We start from the raw sequence: 15586 nt of genomic DNA, 5'->3' as shown, positions 1-15586 counted from the left end.
TAAGATATTTATAAAAACTTCATTAAAACCCTGTGTATGAAAATCTCTGCATTCGAGGGCCTCATACGTTGTCGAATTTCCATCTGTTGGCAGAAAGAAAGGTTTGCAGACAGTATCCTTTCAGGCATATTTATTCAGCTTGCCTCATTTCCACATTTCCAAACATGTTTCGAGCAGCATTGCCTTTGATCACTGGCGTAGGCAGATTCACAAAGCAGCAATAGTTCAAAGCACACCTGCGCCTTTTTAAATACACGCCCCTCTCGGCTTATACTCGCTTTACATTATTGTAGATGTAGTCTTTACGATGTTAATTGCGTAGTGCGTGCTGCCAAATGAATGCACTGTTAATCCCATATATAAATATATATATACACACACAACATGCAAACACAGGCTGTTTCCTTATGAGGGTTCCTGCGTCCCAAAATACACAAAGGTGAACGATGCACCCAAGGGACTCCTCTCAGGATACACCAGGACACTGGTGTACACTGTGACCTTTCAACTCACTGGCTGTGATGCAGACGATAATATATACATTGTAGAAATAGCAAGCACAATAAGATATTGTAGTAATTAGAAGAAATATCTTTTTAAGAAAAAAAAGAATAGGTTCCTTGTGAGCAGTCTGGATTCTCTCACCCTATCTCTTATATTTCTCAAGCACATCTTTTTTTTAACTCAACTCAAAGGCGGAAGTGTGTAATCCGTGAAGCATGAATGTGTGTGCGTCATGGAGGAGCATGTGAACCTGTTCTGTACTTGTTCCAGATGTCGTCCAGATGCGCTCCAGATGGAGGATTAGAGTTCTCACATGAGCTAACGTTTTGTAAAACGTTCACTTTTTGCAGGTACAGCCTTCGAATGGAGAGGACAGTGTTCCTGCTGCTCCTTGGGGCGGCCCTGAGCCTCGCCGTGAAACAGACGCGCCAGCCCTCGGAGTGGGACTACAGAGCAGACGGTAGGACGGGAGTGAGCGCTCCTCCAACTTCTTAGTCGCCTCGCATGGTCTCAGAGTGAGATGTTGTGTAATGACTGCTGTGTTGAATTAACTTGTTCAAGACCAGAATTCCATCAACACATGTCAGGTTGGAAAGATAGAGTAGAATGCCAATGGATTGACAGACAGGGCACCCTCCCCCCTCCCCCCCTCCCACTCAACAGATAACATTCAGGCACTCCTCCTGGAATCCTGATATGTTCTAAACGTGTGATTTGGATTGGAGCCCTGTTCTAAAGAATGACAGATATTTCTTAGGCCCAATCCTCGGAGATTATAAGGACGGAAAGAAAATTAAAAGTGATGTCCAGATGAAACCATATTAAATATCAAAGACATATTTGACATTGGTACTCCCATGCATTCTGCTATTTTCTATGTTCTGCAGTCACTCGCCTGAAAAACATGAAACTGCATCTCCATGAGGATCCATGCACCTCCTGCCCTTCGTGCTTATAGGGGTGTTCAGGTGTGCAGCTAAAAACAGCGGTGTTGGAGCATCCATAGTCCTCCGTTTCTTGCAGATGGGAACATTTACTGGAGCTCGTGGTGGGTGCATGAGAAAATAAACCTTATCTAAAAGCCCGAGTATTAGCCCCCATAAGGGAGCAACCTATTGGTGATTGCAAATTACTAAAAGAAAAAGGTCTGAAAATTGCCCTTATCAGCGTATGGAAATTCTCCAGCATGTAAAATCTATTTTGGCTGACCAACAAACGTCTTGGTACTGATCCTGCCAGCAGGATGTATGAAAAACACATGAGACAGGGTGAGCCTGGAGCGGCTTCCAGAAGCCTAAGTATGTGTCACTGGCTTTAAATCACCCATTAGTGGCTCTTGCCATAAACTGCCTGGATTTTCCTGGAACCTACCTCTCTCTATATGCTGTGCCTTATATGAGTAACTACTTTCACTTTTTGACTACACCTATGTTCTACATGCAATGGGTTCTTGCATGTAAAACAAATTCTTGATTTGGGAAGAGTGAAGTGTTCCTCTTGTTCACACGAATCTTGCATTGTAACAACCTAAACGTACAGTAACTAATATGCTTCTTTTTATTTTTTAAAGCGGAGAAAGTCAACTTAAAGGGATGCGCCAACCTGACCATGGTGCTGGACAATTGGAAATTCGCAATCATGACCCAGTTCAAAAATCTGCTCTTATATGATCATCATATGGTGCTCCCAGACTATGGAAGGTGAGATACTTTGGACACTGTTCACCTGACATGTGATTTGACTTTGTCCCAGTCCATTTAGACCAACTCGCCCGCTGTGACACCCTGTTGATTTCATACATCCCATTCTACCTCTGATCCGGAATTCTGCACATCTACCACGAACAAAGACCACACCTGACATCATCAAAACAGACTTTTAGTGTTGATATTGTGTAAATAAAGCTACTTAATCAATATGGCCATGCTGTACAGGTACTTAACAAAGTGTAGGAAATTGACACTACACTATCAGACAGAAGTAGAATAGGTTATTGGCATTTAATGGCGACTTCACACTGTCTCTCAGGTTCTCTAGTAGTAAACATAAATAACTCAACACAGTTTAAAATTAATACATATAGCACATGTTACACAGTTCAATTTCCCAATTATTGTAACATTACATTTAAAGAACAGAGACGCAGATAATGCAAAGTTACTGTGTTTGCATTTTAGTATACTTCCTCCAGTATCGTAACTAGTACCCAGTAAAGTTACACAAGTAATAAAGTTATACTTTTAATAAAGATACATAATATATTTACATATGAGGGTTGCAATATTAAAAGTTAGCATGCTTGTTGTTTTAGCATAGTTTTTCATTTAGTGCAGGTGCAGATAGGAACATTCGATTCTTAGTATACATGTTTTGTTAGTGTAAATAACAGTATATATATATATATATATATATATATATATATATATATATATATATATATGTGTATATATCATTAGTTTAGCTACAGTTAGTAAAGTTATTGACGTTTATCTAAAATACTTTTAATATAGAACAAAATGGACAATGTATGGTACATACGTAAGTTTTAATTTTTAAAATAGCCATAGAAATCCAAGAGTCATGGTTAGACTGAAAATATGGTAAAGAGAAAATTATATTTCAGGCCGGGTTTAAGCAACATCACAGAGCAGATAAACAAATCTCACAAGGATTTCCAGAATGTTAGAGAACATATTAAGAACATCTAAAACACTGAAGAGGGAAGAGGTATACAAGGACATGAGTGAAAATCAATGGAGGTTTAGTGGAGAGTACAAGCCAATTGGTCAATGTAATTGCATATATATACAGCTTTTTTCTTTTTAACCCGACAAGGCACATTGGGCCATATGTATCAAGATACCCATTTGCGATTCTCAAATAGCGATTCCTTAAATGCAATTGCAAAATAAGGAATCGCAAATTTTGCAATTCCTTATTTTGCACCAGTTTCTCTTCATACATTCCATTTAGTAAATTCGCATTCGCAAAGGCCGAAATTCTGCGAATTTCGGCCTTTGCGATTGCGAATTTGCATGATACATATGGCCCTTAATCTCTTTTGTAGCACTCTACTCCGTGGGAGAACTATGGATGGGAGTCGGTGTCTCTCATATGCCATTTTTTGGGAAGTGTAGATGCCATTCCTGAAGATCAGAGTAGGGGGTTTTCTCACTTCTTCAAAGCATTTATTTGAAGTGAAAAGGAGCGAGGGATAGGGCGCTTAAGTATAATAGACGCGGTCATGGAAGCTGCCATTTAGCCAATCATGCAAGCTATTAGCTACCATTTGATATCAGAATTTTGGGATGGTAGTGCATTCTGTTCCACAATTACAAAAAGTAATCAAGCCTGACAGCAGAGAGTTCAGACTTTTAGATACGAATTTAGGTTGTGAAAGGAAAAATAATACAGTTCAGGAAGCCAGTGAAGTCAAAACAGGAAAACAGTAATGTGTACCGACAGAAGAGCAGCACCCTAGGTAAGGTTTAAAGGTGGAGACACTTACAATGAATGTGTTTCTTGATCTCGGGCTGCATCCATTTTCTTGTAAGTATGTGAACGTAGAATAGAGGAGGAGGCGCCTGGGAAAGGTGGGATAGCAGCCACCTATTGCTATAACCCACTGACAACCAGAGAGCAGGGGTTTTCATGCCTTTAAAGGATGATGAGTGGTATGGAACAGGGGGCATAGATGGGTGGAAGGTTTAAGCAGATAAACATTCTGCATTTCTGATTGATAGCTGAAGGGTCTATATCCACGTGTGAAAAACACACAAGTAATTCCTTGTCCACAACTGAGAAATCGACACCGCATTTTCATGGCCCTTCCAAAAACCTTCCAAAAACCTTCCTTATATATTTTTTTCCTTTTTGGGTTGTATTAAATGTGACTGCATAGCTAGACATATCTCTAACAAACTCTTCTCCAAACAGCATTCCATTACAATTTGATCCAAATTTCTTGCTGGCCAGATCAGACAACTTAGGATCAATTTTAATTAAAATACTTTTCCGTCATTCAATACAAAGGGCTACATTTGTGTTTCCCTATAGACAAACTGCCATCTGAATCCACTGACACATTTCCACAACATTAACACCGATATTATTCAAATAAGCCTTCTCACATATATCAAACACACTAGTCAATGAGACCAACACGTCCAAAAGCCTATTGTGACATCCTTTGAGTCCTTTATCCAGTCCTTTCCTTGGATCATAGATAGACCTTTTTTTAAAAACATCAACATCTTTGAAGCTAACTCAGGAGTATAAACCACTTTAAACTCGAACGTATGTCTTGGACACTCTGATCTTAGACCTTTCCGTATCCTTAGGCATTTCTCGCCCTTATTCAGTACTCAATATACCTTGCCACATTTTTCACAGGGTCCATTGTGGTGATAGTGGATGTTGTATTAAAAGCCGATCAAACATTTCTTCTCCCAAGGGATCTAAAAACTATCTTTTCTTAAACACCTATACAACCTTACATCTCTTAGGCTTAATATATTCCTCATCCATATCATACAAATCTGATGAACAACTTTGGTCCACATCTCCACTATTAGAACACCTGTCACAAGCCACCTATTTGTGACCCATTTTCTTTGCCAATATAGCGTTATCCTTTATTCGCGTAGTACCTTTTACATTTTTAGCTTTTTGCACCTCATTGTGCTTTTTTGTGCTCTCTCTTGACCTACCACACCAAACTTCCTTCCCTTGAATCCATCTCCTCACCTGACCAATATCTATCATTCTCCATCACATCCTCTGATCTTCCTCCCTTATCCATAAGTTTCTCCTAATAAATCCCCAAAGGCCTTATTCACATAACTCCTCATTTTTTTGTCCAGCTCCAGATACTCTACAGATTTAGTCATTCTTCCCAAAATGTTATTTCCAGCTTCTCAAAAATGTTTTAGTATCCCTAAGCATTGACACAAGTTTCTCCTCACCTGCCAGTTATTTCACATTCCAAATCCTTATTAATTCCTAAAGCATTGCCTTCCTTTTCTCCTTATTCTCTTATTACTACTTCCCAAAACTTCAAAATGGCCATGGCATGCACATTAATTGCGTGTGTATGGCGACTCCAAACAGTCAAAAGATACCTTCTTTACGAGGCGCGCAGCATTCTGCTACGTCCCTGCCTCTCTATTGCCCACAATTGACTCGCGCTGCGTTTGCCGTGAACACCGCTTCAAAGCAAAAGAACTGAGTCTCAAGCGGATATGCGCGCCAACCCCAGAGAACTGTCACACGACTTATCTCTGTCTCACGCTGACCTTGTTAAAATGTAAGTCAATTGCTACTTTACCTCGAAAACAATTTAATTCAGTTGTATAAAATCACCATTCATACACACTTGATTCCTTAAACATACCCCAAAATGTAAATCTTAATAAAATAACAATATATATCCACCAACAAGCAAATCCTTAATAATCAAGCAAAACCTTACAAGCTGTAATTCACTCAATATTCCCTGTCATACATACAGTAACTCAATGGAAGTACTTATCTGTGTGTATGAGCAGCAACAAGGAAGGAAGATGGCTGAATATTTATGCATGTTCAAGAATGTTCTGGAATGTAGAGTGTTCTGATTCTAAGGTGGTGTTCTTTGTTGCGGTTGTGTATGAGTGCAGTAAAGCAACTATGCATAATATTGGCCTCCGGGCCTTGCCATGAAATAAGTAACTGGGCAATTCAAGAATTGATTTTTAGATCAGAAGGAAAAGTTAAAGGATTTCATTACAAAAATCTAGCAGTACAGAATGAATACTACGAAGGCTCGATCTCAAAGTTATTACAGAGTAGTCAAAACTCAAAAATTATTCTAAGTCTCAAGTAAGCAGCAAAACCAGAAAAGGGTCATCCATCATACCCAATAGAAAAGGTAAGTCAGCAAGAAAAATCTGACTCATCCCCAGTAACAAGGGGTATTACAAACAGTGTTTACACCGCAAAAACTGCAGATTCAGCATAGCATTATTGCATGTATCAACCCTTTAGCAAATCATAAGGAATAACGTCAGCATCTTTATACTTTAGCACTATTACATTCTAAGAAAGCCCCCAACATCTTCCATGTCACTGTGATTGGAGATGTTCGAACAAAAGATGGAACACTTTATTAATATCAGGTCACATAAATGAATAGGACTCGTTTATCCAACGGAACTACAGCAGAAAGACTGTGAGTGTGTCAACATATCTGGAGCATTATGGGGCAGATTTGCAAGCCCCTTGCACCACTTTTGCGCCACTTTTAACATGGGAAAAGTGACGCAAAAGTGGTGCAAAGGGCTTGTAAATCTGCCCCTATAAGTTTAATGAATAAGTCTTATATGTATAAGAGTGAGAAAAACATAACATCAACTGTATTCGCTCATACAGAGCCTTTGTGAAGAGAAGATGCACATGGGAGCCTGATGTGGAGAGGGGTAAACACAGAAGCGCATGACAGAAGCAGCATCCTTTTTATCCAAAATTGAGTTTTCACCTAAATGTGGCATATCTAATTCATTTTTTTTTGTTTGATCTGTTTTATTAGGTTTTTTAAGATTGATTATGCATATTGCAAGCTTACATGTTACTTACAAAAGCATCAGTTACATTCAAAAACATATTATCTCTGGCGATACACTGGTATGTTGGCAGATAACATATGTGCCCATTTATGTCCATACAGCATTAAGTCTTGCAACAAACAGAGCTCGCACATCATGATAGCATATAACTGTAACAGATCAATTTATATACATACGAGAGGTGCCCACCTGCATGTGCGCATGTTTGATAGGGTCGCTGCTAGTGACTCTTTGCAACTATGCTGTATCATCAAGGTTATTGATCAAACAGCTATATATATATAATCCCAAAACTCATAACAACAAATAGTGTGGGGAGGAATTGGGCTGGGCCAAGGCGGGGGAAGGAAGTGCGTGGCCGCGACCACCGTGACCCTTTTGCAGGTTAAATTGGTTAGGCCTCTTTACATGGTCCTGCACTCAAGTCTATTGTGGTTAACATGTACTGCGCACTCCGGACCACTCCAGACCACACTGTATGATGACTATGATGTCAGCCTGCGTGTGATTCAAGTCAGTCGGTGCTGGGGTGTCTGTGGAATCTTCCCCTGGCAAATATCCCTGTGACGCAGGCTTCCCACATATTTGGGAGTGCCCTGTCAGTGCTTGTGGACAAAAGGAGTATCACTCCTCTTCAATAGTTGTGTAGCTTAGGGCATGCATCTGCTCTGTTAAAATACCTGTTAATTTTGTCTGGGGATAAGTATGCTCTGTGGACTCTATAAAATTGAATCAGGTGAAACCTGGCATTTCGAGGAATCTGTCTGGGGCTCTCTAGCATCATTCTTTAGGTGTGCACTGTCGGGCCAAGTCTAACTCCCATCGTTCCGCAGGGGTCCCAAATCAGTTACAAAGTATTCACGAATCGATTCCGCAAACCATTTAATAAGGTGCCGTCCCGTGCCCATCAATTGTATGTATTGCATCAATAAATGTGTTTGTGGTTCCTGTGAGATGTTGCCTCGGTGGTGCCCAGGGTGCTTATCCAAGAAGCATGGTTTAAGAAGAGTCCAGGAGGAACTCCCTCTTCACCAGTCAAATCAGCAAATGACCATATAGCACCATCTGTATAAAGGTCTCCCAGCGTGCAGATCTCTGCCTCATGCCAAGCTGTGAGCTCTGCCATTCTGACCGTGCCTCCATCCCTTAGCATACCCAGCAACGGGATGGCTGGTGCATAAGGTGTGATGTGTCTAGTGAGGTATAAAGCTTGACGGAAACACTTCTGAGCTACCTGTACCAATAAGGAAAGTGATTTGTGTGGCCCAGTGTATGGATGGAAAATATTCAAAAGTCTATCTACCATGCATGGGGGACCACAACCCGCTGTGTCGGCTAGGTGTAGTTCCGCCACCCAGCCTGCCACCCATTGTATCTGGGATGCCAGATAATAGTGTTCCATGTTCGTTAGTGTTAGCCCTCCCTGCGACTGGGGCAAATATAGCTTTGCGAGGGCCACCTTGCATTGTGTGTTGCACCATATGAGATCTCTCAGTGTACCTTCCAAGGAGCAAAAAAGGACGCTGGTAGGTAGAGTGGGAGGTTAGTAAAATAGTACAACAGGCGAGGGAGCATCACCATCTTTATGAGCGCCACCCTGCCTGCAACCGAGAGACTGAGTGTTTTCCAGAATTCTATTTGTGACTTCAGAGGCATGACTGCTCTGGTTGGATTGCCATCTAAGATATCCCGATCTGTATGATATATCCTTATTCCCAAGTAGCGAAACATGACCGGCTGTCAAGTCACTGATGCGCCATCAACAACCAGAAGGGGGGCAGCTGTGTCAGCGGCAAAGGAGAATATGCAAGATTTCCCCCAATTGATACCTAGCCCTGATAGTCTCGCAAATAGTTGAACTGTGTTCGTTATGATCGATGTGGCATATCTAATTCATGTTAATAAACACACTTCTAAGCCTCATATTAAACTTGTTTCAACTGCAATCATTATCATTCATCCTTTGTGTACGTGATTCTACCTAAAAATCATTAATACTCATTATTATTTGTTGCACAAAAATGTAGACTTTAAAAACGCTTTCAAAGTTTCCTCCCTCCGATTATTCTATACAATCACTAAAAACCTATTAATAACTTTATTAGTCTGAAATTCATTCAGTCTGTATCCCTTTCTACTTCTTTCTAGAATTCTCGTCTGTCATTTGTAGTAGGTTGTAGACACAGTCCTTGATGTTATCCATCTCATACTCCTCTGGTCTTTTCCTCTTTAAACTACTGCTTTTCTTTTCTTCTTTTTTTCAACAGACACTAAGAACATTTAATGAAAAGGAACAGGACAATTGCACAGACCATTATAAATTTTACAAGTGTTCGGATTAGTTGTAGAGTGCTCTTTCCCAGTCTATCTAACCTTTGACCAAGTTTGCTAAAACATTTTCTTATTCCACTAAACCAGGAATCTATAATTTCCCGTAAGACATGCTCTTTGAAAGATTGAATTTTATGCGACATGCTAGTAATATTAGTGATATAGGAATTAATAACTTTACTATTAACTGGTATCTATGGACAACACCTCTTGGCCTTTTATACCTTACAAATTCTGCGAGAAAATAAATAAATAAATAAAAATGCTAATAATTCTGCATAACCATAGCCCTAATAGCCAGCATCTTTGCATTTACCTGCTTCAATGTTCTTTCTATATCTACTGAAAGCTTATGTACAAAAAGGAGATTTCTGATTTTTACATCATAAATTGCCATGCCTACAGAAGAAATTATAGCACGTAATAGATCTAAAACTACTTGTCCAAAACTGAGTTTCACTCTTCTCATACCAATTTCACTATCCATTTCACTCATATGATGAACTCTAGGGAACACTAAAAGCAAATAAAAAGACCCCAACCAGGTATGTGCCAAATTCAAATGAGCAGTTTTCCCACAAACATAATGAATTTCTCTCAGTATTGGCTCTCTAATTAACAAATATTTTTCACTTTCTTCATAAATTCTTTCACACTCACTTTATCATATTCAACCTCACCCCCTTTCAAAGGACTATGCCGTACTATGCATAATTTACTCTTTCGTTCATGCTCCATCATCAACTTATGATGCAAAATCAACAAATTAAATTCTTCCTCTTCTTTAATCTGCTCCATTATAACCTTTTCTTCTTCCCAAATTCTTACAGTCTTTACTCCCATCTCATTATATTTTCCAATAAAACGATGGGCTTTACTGTTCAAAGCGCATACATAACCCTGCTTAGTAATTTTAGTTTCATGCTTATTTTGTACCATCACCCTTAAGAATGTTTCATATTTAATAGCTATGTTTTCTTCTGGTCTAGGTAAATCTTCGAAAGACACATTGAAATCTGTTAGATAGGAACAAGAAATGCATAATTATTAACTATATCAACATGCACATTGCGTGATAGAGCAAATGAGATCGGAAGCTGTAAACTTGTTGAGCCCTCACTAGCAGACGTAGGAAGGAAAGTGTATCCCTTGATCTTCATAATATTTATACATTCATTGATAATTTTAGTATAGATCTTACCTTGAAACCTACTAACTAAATTCCCTTTATGTTCTAGTCTAATATGTTTCAATTAATTCCTAACAGTGGTTAATTCGACATTCACAGAAGCTTATCCCACCGGAGCCAATAAGCACAACAATAGTCCCACTAAGACGCATCATATTGTTAAGATAATCACTAACCCTAAAATGTTACAGCATTTGCTATTCTCCATCTTCTAGTTGAGTCAAAAAATGATCTTGATACTTCAAAAATCCAATGGTAACAACATTTTTCTTTAAACAATAATGTATTTCTTCTTTTTTCTGTAAAACAATCAAAACAAAAATTCTAAATAATCTTCTTTGTTTCTGTTCTCAAAAGTTAATTTCAGTTCTGTGTTTAATTCTTTTCTCATTCTACAACTGTTTCTTAATCTAATTCTTTCTCAACAGTCTTGTTTCACTATTTCAAAGTGGTTTTTCTTCTGACAATGAATCACTGGATTGGAACTTTTTAACTTTGGCTCTTCTTCTTCTGACACTGTAGCTAGAAATACCCATTTAGGTGAAGGACTTGTAACTCTTCTCTTTGTTGATCTTTTGGCAACAGGTGATTCATTTCCACTGGTATCAGAATCTAATGGTCTTTCAAACTTCTCTGGTTCACAAAACATCCTCTTACAAGTTATTTTCCTTGGAATAGCTTCTTCAACGTTACTTGTGTCACCAACAGTCTTTGTACGAGCTTCTTTAGTCTCTGAAGAGCTTGAACTTGCACTTGAACTTTGATCAGCTTTGTAAGTACAATTTACTGCAAACTGCTTTCTTCCTCTGGGGGTTTGAGTGACTTACATTTTCAACTGCAACTTCTCATTGTTGGGATCAGAGAATACTTCTTCTTGCTGTCACTCATTCTTTTGTTTCTTACATGGCAACAGTTCTTCACTCTTAATCCAGCTTTGAAAGTGGGCATTAGGCTTTTCATGTTTTTCAATTCGAGAATAAGTAGACAATGACCAAGATGTACTTATAGCCATTGTATGGTGGCAACTCTAAAAAATCTGCTCGAAGTCGTGAAATGGGCTTTCTGATTTACCATTGTGGTTCATCACCGTTAAGGCCCTTTTTCCTTGATTATTTCTCTGACACACCAAACACATATTTTATGTCCTCAGGTACATTTCTGAATCTTGTATTTTCCCACTATTTCCTAAATATACTCATCATGCTATCATTGCCTGCGTGGATTTAGTTTTTGCTGTTATTTTGCTATTGGATACAGTATTACGTCTGGGAGGCTGTATTTGTTCTCGGTATTAACATAAAGGTCTTGATAATTTTTCTTGTAACCCAATCTTTCCCATTTCTTTTTCTCATCATCTGTGGCTTTCTCCTGCAAGTCTCTCAACTCACTCAAAGGAGCTGAATTAAACTCATAAAGAAACTATTTACATTTTCAGAATTTTTGTTTGGTACTTATTGTTGACTTATCTTTTTAATTTTCCTGCACCACTGTCTCATCTTGTAATGCACAGTACTTTGACTTCTGGTCTGCATAATTTTTGCCAGGTGAACTAGCTGCTTGCTAGCCTTATGGGTGACACACTTGACCACCACAATTTCCTTTGGCTGTTGCATTGCTTTCATTAAATTCAATATGTAAGCACTATTTTTTATGGGAGCTCTCGAAGATGTCATAAAGCACCTCCATGACCATATCTGACTGCTCAGGATCAACTCCAAATCCATACTTGCTGTCTGTGTAGAATATCGCTTTTTAATTTTCTGATAAGCAGCAAGCTCTTGTTAATGCTACAAATTATGTCACCTGTGATGAGGTTACATTCGGCTTAAGGATGCTTACAGGGTCTCAGAAATGAAAGATTTTGCACAGGCAGCTCCCAATGTTCCACATTGGTATCTCAGACATTTCTAAAGGAGTTTCTTTGATATCTGATCTTTGTTTGGTACATCACTTAGTAACTACAATTATGTTCTAGTTCATCATCAGACTCATTATTTCATTACCTTCCCTGTCTACACAACTTCTGTCTGAAATAAGTAGTGTTGCTGGAGCCAGTAAATTGCACCTTTTAATAAAAATATTCTCTGTTGCAAGGATGACTTGCTCATTATGAGTCAGCATACTATTTGTAATTTGCTATATGTTCATGCTCGTGTCACAAAACTGCATGAGGGGCATATATAATTAAAGTATGACCCATCACTATTCCTTCACTTTATTCAATGGCAACACAAACAGCTGCAACTGATTTCAAACATCCTGGAAGCCTTACAGCCACAGGATCTAATATGGCTGATAGATATGCAGCTGTGTGCATTAACCCAACATGCTTCTGTGCCAGGATTAATAAAACACATCCACCTCTCTCCTGACAAAACAGGAAAATAGTTAAATTATAGTCTGGCATTCCGAGTGCTGGTACACAACACAGATTCTCTCAATTCTTTAAATGCTTCAGAGAATTCTTTGTCAAATGGTACTGGATATAGTTTAGAATCTACTGACAAACAGTAGCCAAAAATGCCGAGAAACATCAGAATCTTTCTCTTGGTGGCTGGTGGGCTTATTTTTAAAATTGCAGAAACGTATTCTTGTGAGACTTTTCTCACACCCTGTTCAAAATGGTGTCCAAGATAGATTATTTCTCTTTTACTGTACTGCATTGTTGTTGGGGAGACCGTGTGTCCACTGTCAGCTAGACGATTTAACGGGACAATTGTATCAAGCTTGCAGTCCTCTTTTATTTTTTAATGTAACTAACAAATCATCTCCATGCTGCACTAGGACTGAGTTAGAAGGTAGCCTCAAATTTTCAAATTCTTCATCAGTATTTGACTAAAGATTGAAGGGCTTTCCTTATACCCATGTGGAATCTTACACCACATAAGAACTTTATTCTAGAATTAAAATGCAAAGAGAAACTGGCTCTCTTCAAGCAAAGGGTTAAAGAAAAATGCTTGGCATAAGTCGATGACTGTATATCATTCTGCATCTGATGGAATTTTAAACAAAATACAACTGCTGGATTCGGTGCCGCAGGACAACATGTGATGACAATGCTGTTTATCTTTTGCAAATCCCAAACAATTCTCCATTTTCCACTAAGTTTCTTTATCCCCATCACAGGAGGGTTTCAAGGAGTAGCAAGTACCTCCAGGAGGGTTTCCTGCTCAATCATTTTTTCAGTCACCTGCTTTATTCCTACCTCTACTTCTTTTGAAAGCCTATACTGTTTAGTTCTTGGGAAAATTGCATCTTGTCTCACGTTTATTTTAACTAACACAGCACTCTTTATTAATCCAATCTCTTTTCTAGAGAAATCCCATCCCTCACCTGTGACAGTATGTATTAAATTCAGAGGCAGGTCTTCCCTTGTTAAAGCCAGGAATAATTGAACCCTAGATTCTTGTGATTTTAGTTTAACACTGAATCTTTATCTTGGGTTTCAATCATGACACCATAAAGTGTGCAATACATTACAAAATTCATTTTGCACAAGTCTCTGCCCATTAGATACGCAGGACTTGAATCACACAAAATGAACACGGTTTATTTTCCATTTGACCAATTTTAACTGAGACATCTGCTTTAATCTGATTAACAATTTGATTATAACTAATCCCTAAAACGTGGACTTCTCTTCCCAAGAGGAAAGAAGTTTGGGACTTCCACAGAACAACTGTAGAACGGGTAGCCCCTGTATCATTCAAGAATGAAACAGGGTGGCATTGGCTTCTTCATCAACATATTGGCCACCTCTATGACTGCTCCAAGTAAACTATCCTCCTCTCCCCTCAGACACCAATATTGTGAATGGTTATCTCATGAATCATCATTCTGATTCAATAGATTCTTGTTGGTACCTGCACTATATGGCATACTATTTCTCATATTTTACTGCATCACTCGTGCTAAAGGCATCAACATTAGAAAGGATTTCTATTTCTGTACACCCTGTTTAGGATTTGGGACAGTTGGGGCCATCATATTTATCTGCATTTGAAAAACATCACCCTGAATTCTTTTTGTTTCTGGCGACACATTTTCCGTGCCCGATTTCCCCCAAGTAGCATTTCTTTTCATCATTTCAACATTCACAATTATCATTCCTCTTCCAACAAATTGTATTCACATCGCACCATTTCCCATTGCTGCTGCTGCACCCTGGATTTGGTTCATTCCATTTATTCCAGACTAAACAAAATTATATTTGAACCCATTTGGTTCCAGGAGTCTCTCTCAAATTCGTTTGTCTGAGCAGTCATCAACTTTTCTTTGATCTTTTTCTGCATTGCATCATAATAACCACTACTATACTCTGCAAGCTTCGGAATCTCATCTATACTTGTTGTCTGCCAGCACAAATTACTCTGCTGTATTTAATTACTAAGCTCTGGTCGCACACCTATAACAAAACCAGAAACCAAAACACTGACACCATCTTTTTCTGGATCATCAACTTCAAAATCTGCTTGAGCCTTTCATAAAAGACATATATTGACTCCTTCGGTTCCAGTGAGCTTCTCAAAAATTGTACCCAATTAATATCCTTTTCAGGGCCTGTTTTCTTCAATTGCTTAATTACCTGTTGATATTTATTAGCTACTTTCTCAGAAAGGGTATTATTAGGCACAACCCTAGCTATTTCGTCAGTTGGCCAGGCACCCACTGCCTTACATTCTCCCCACAAATCAATAGGGACTACAATCTCAAATAATGAATTCAAATTAGTCCACAGCACTTAAATATGTTTATCAACCTGTGAACCTCTTAGTACCACCTCTCCAGTTCCTCTCGCAATTAGCTAAGGGTCGGACAGCATCCCTACTAGAACAGGAAAATCTGCAGGAAAAATCTGGCTCACTCCCTGAATCACGGAGTTTTTATGCACAATTCTTGCATGACAAATTATCGAATACTCCAGATTCATTTTAGCATGTTCACATGTGTCCACTATTTA

At 38.8% G+C, this 15586-nt stretch overlaps 1 protein-coding gene across 1 annotated transcript in view; it reads left to right on the top strand.

Moving 5' to 3' along the window:
* The first annotated feature begins 858 nt into the window (after positions 1–858).
* Positions 859–15586, top strand: part of LOC144770028 (uncharacterized) — a 32487-nt gene continuing 17759 nt past the window's right edge. The window contains exons 1-2 of the mRNA XM_078654231.1: positions 859–964; positions 2075–2204. Coding sequence (XP_078510357.1) covers positions 868–964; positions 2075–2204 — 227 coding nt within the window. The 5' untranslated portion in view covers positions 859–867. The remainder of the gene's footprint in view (positions 965–2074; positions 2205–15586) is intronic.

Source organism: Lissotriton helveticus, chromosome 7 (genome assembly GCF_964261635.1).
Source record: "Lissotriton helveticus chromosome 7, aLisHel1.1, whole genome shotgun sequence".
NCBI lineage: Eukaryota > Metazoa > Chordata > Amphibia > Caudata > Salamandridae > Lissotriton > Lissotriton helveticus.
This window is presented reverse-complemented; position numbering and strand designations above follow the sequence as displayed.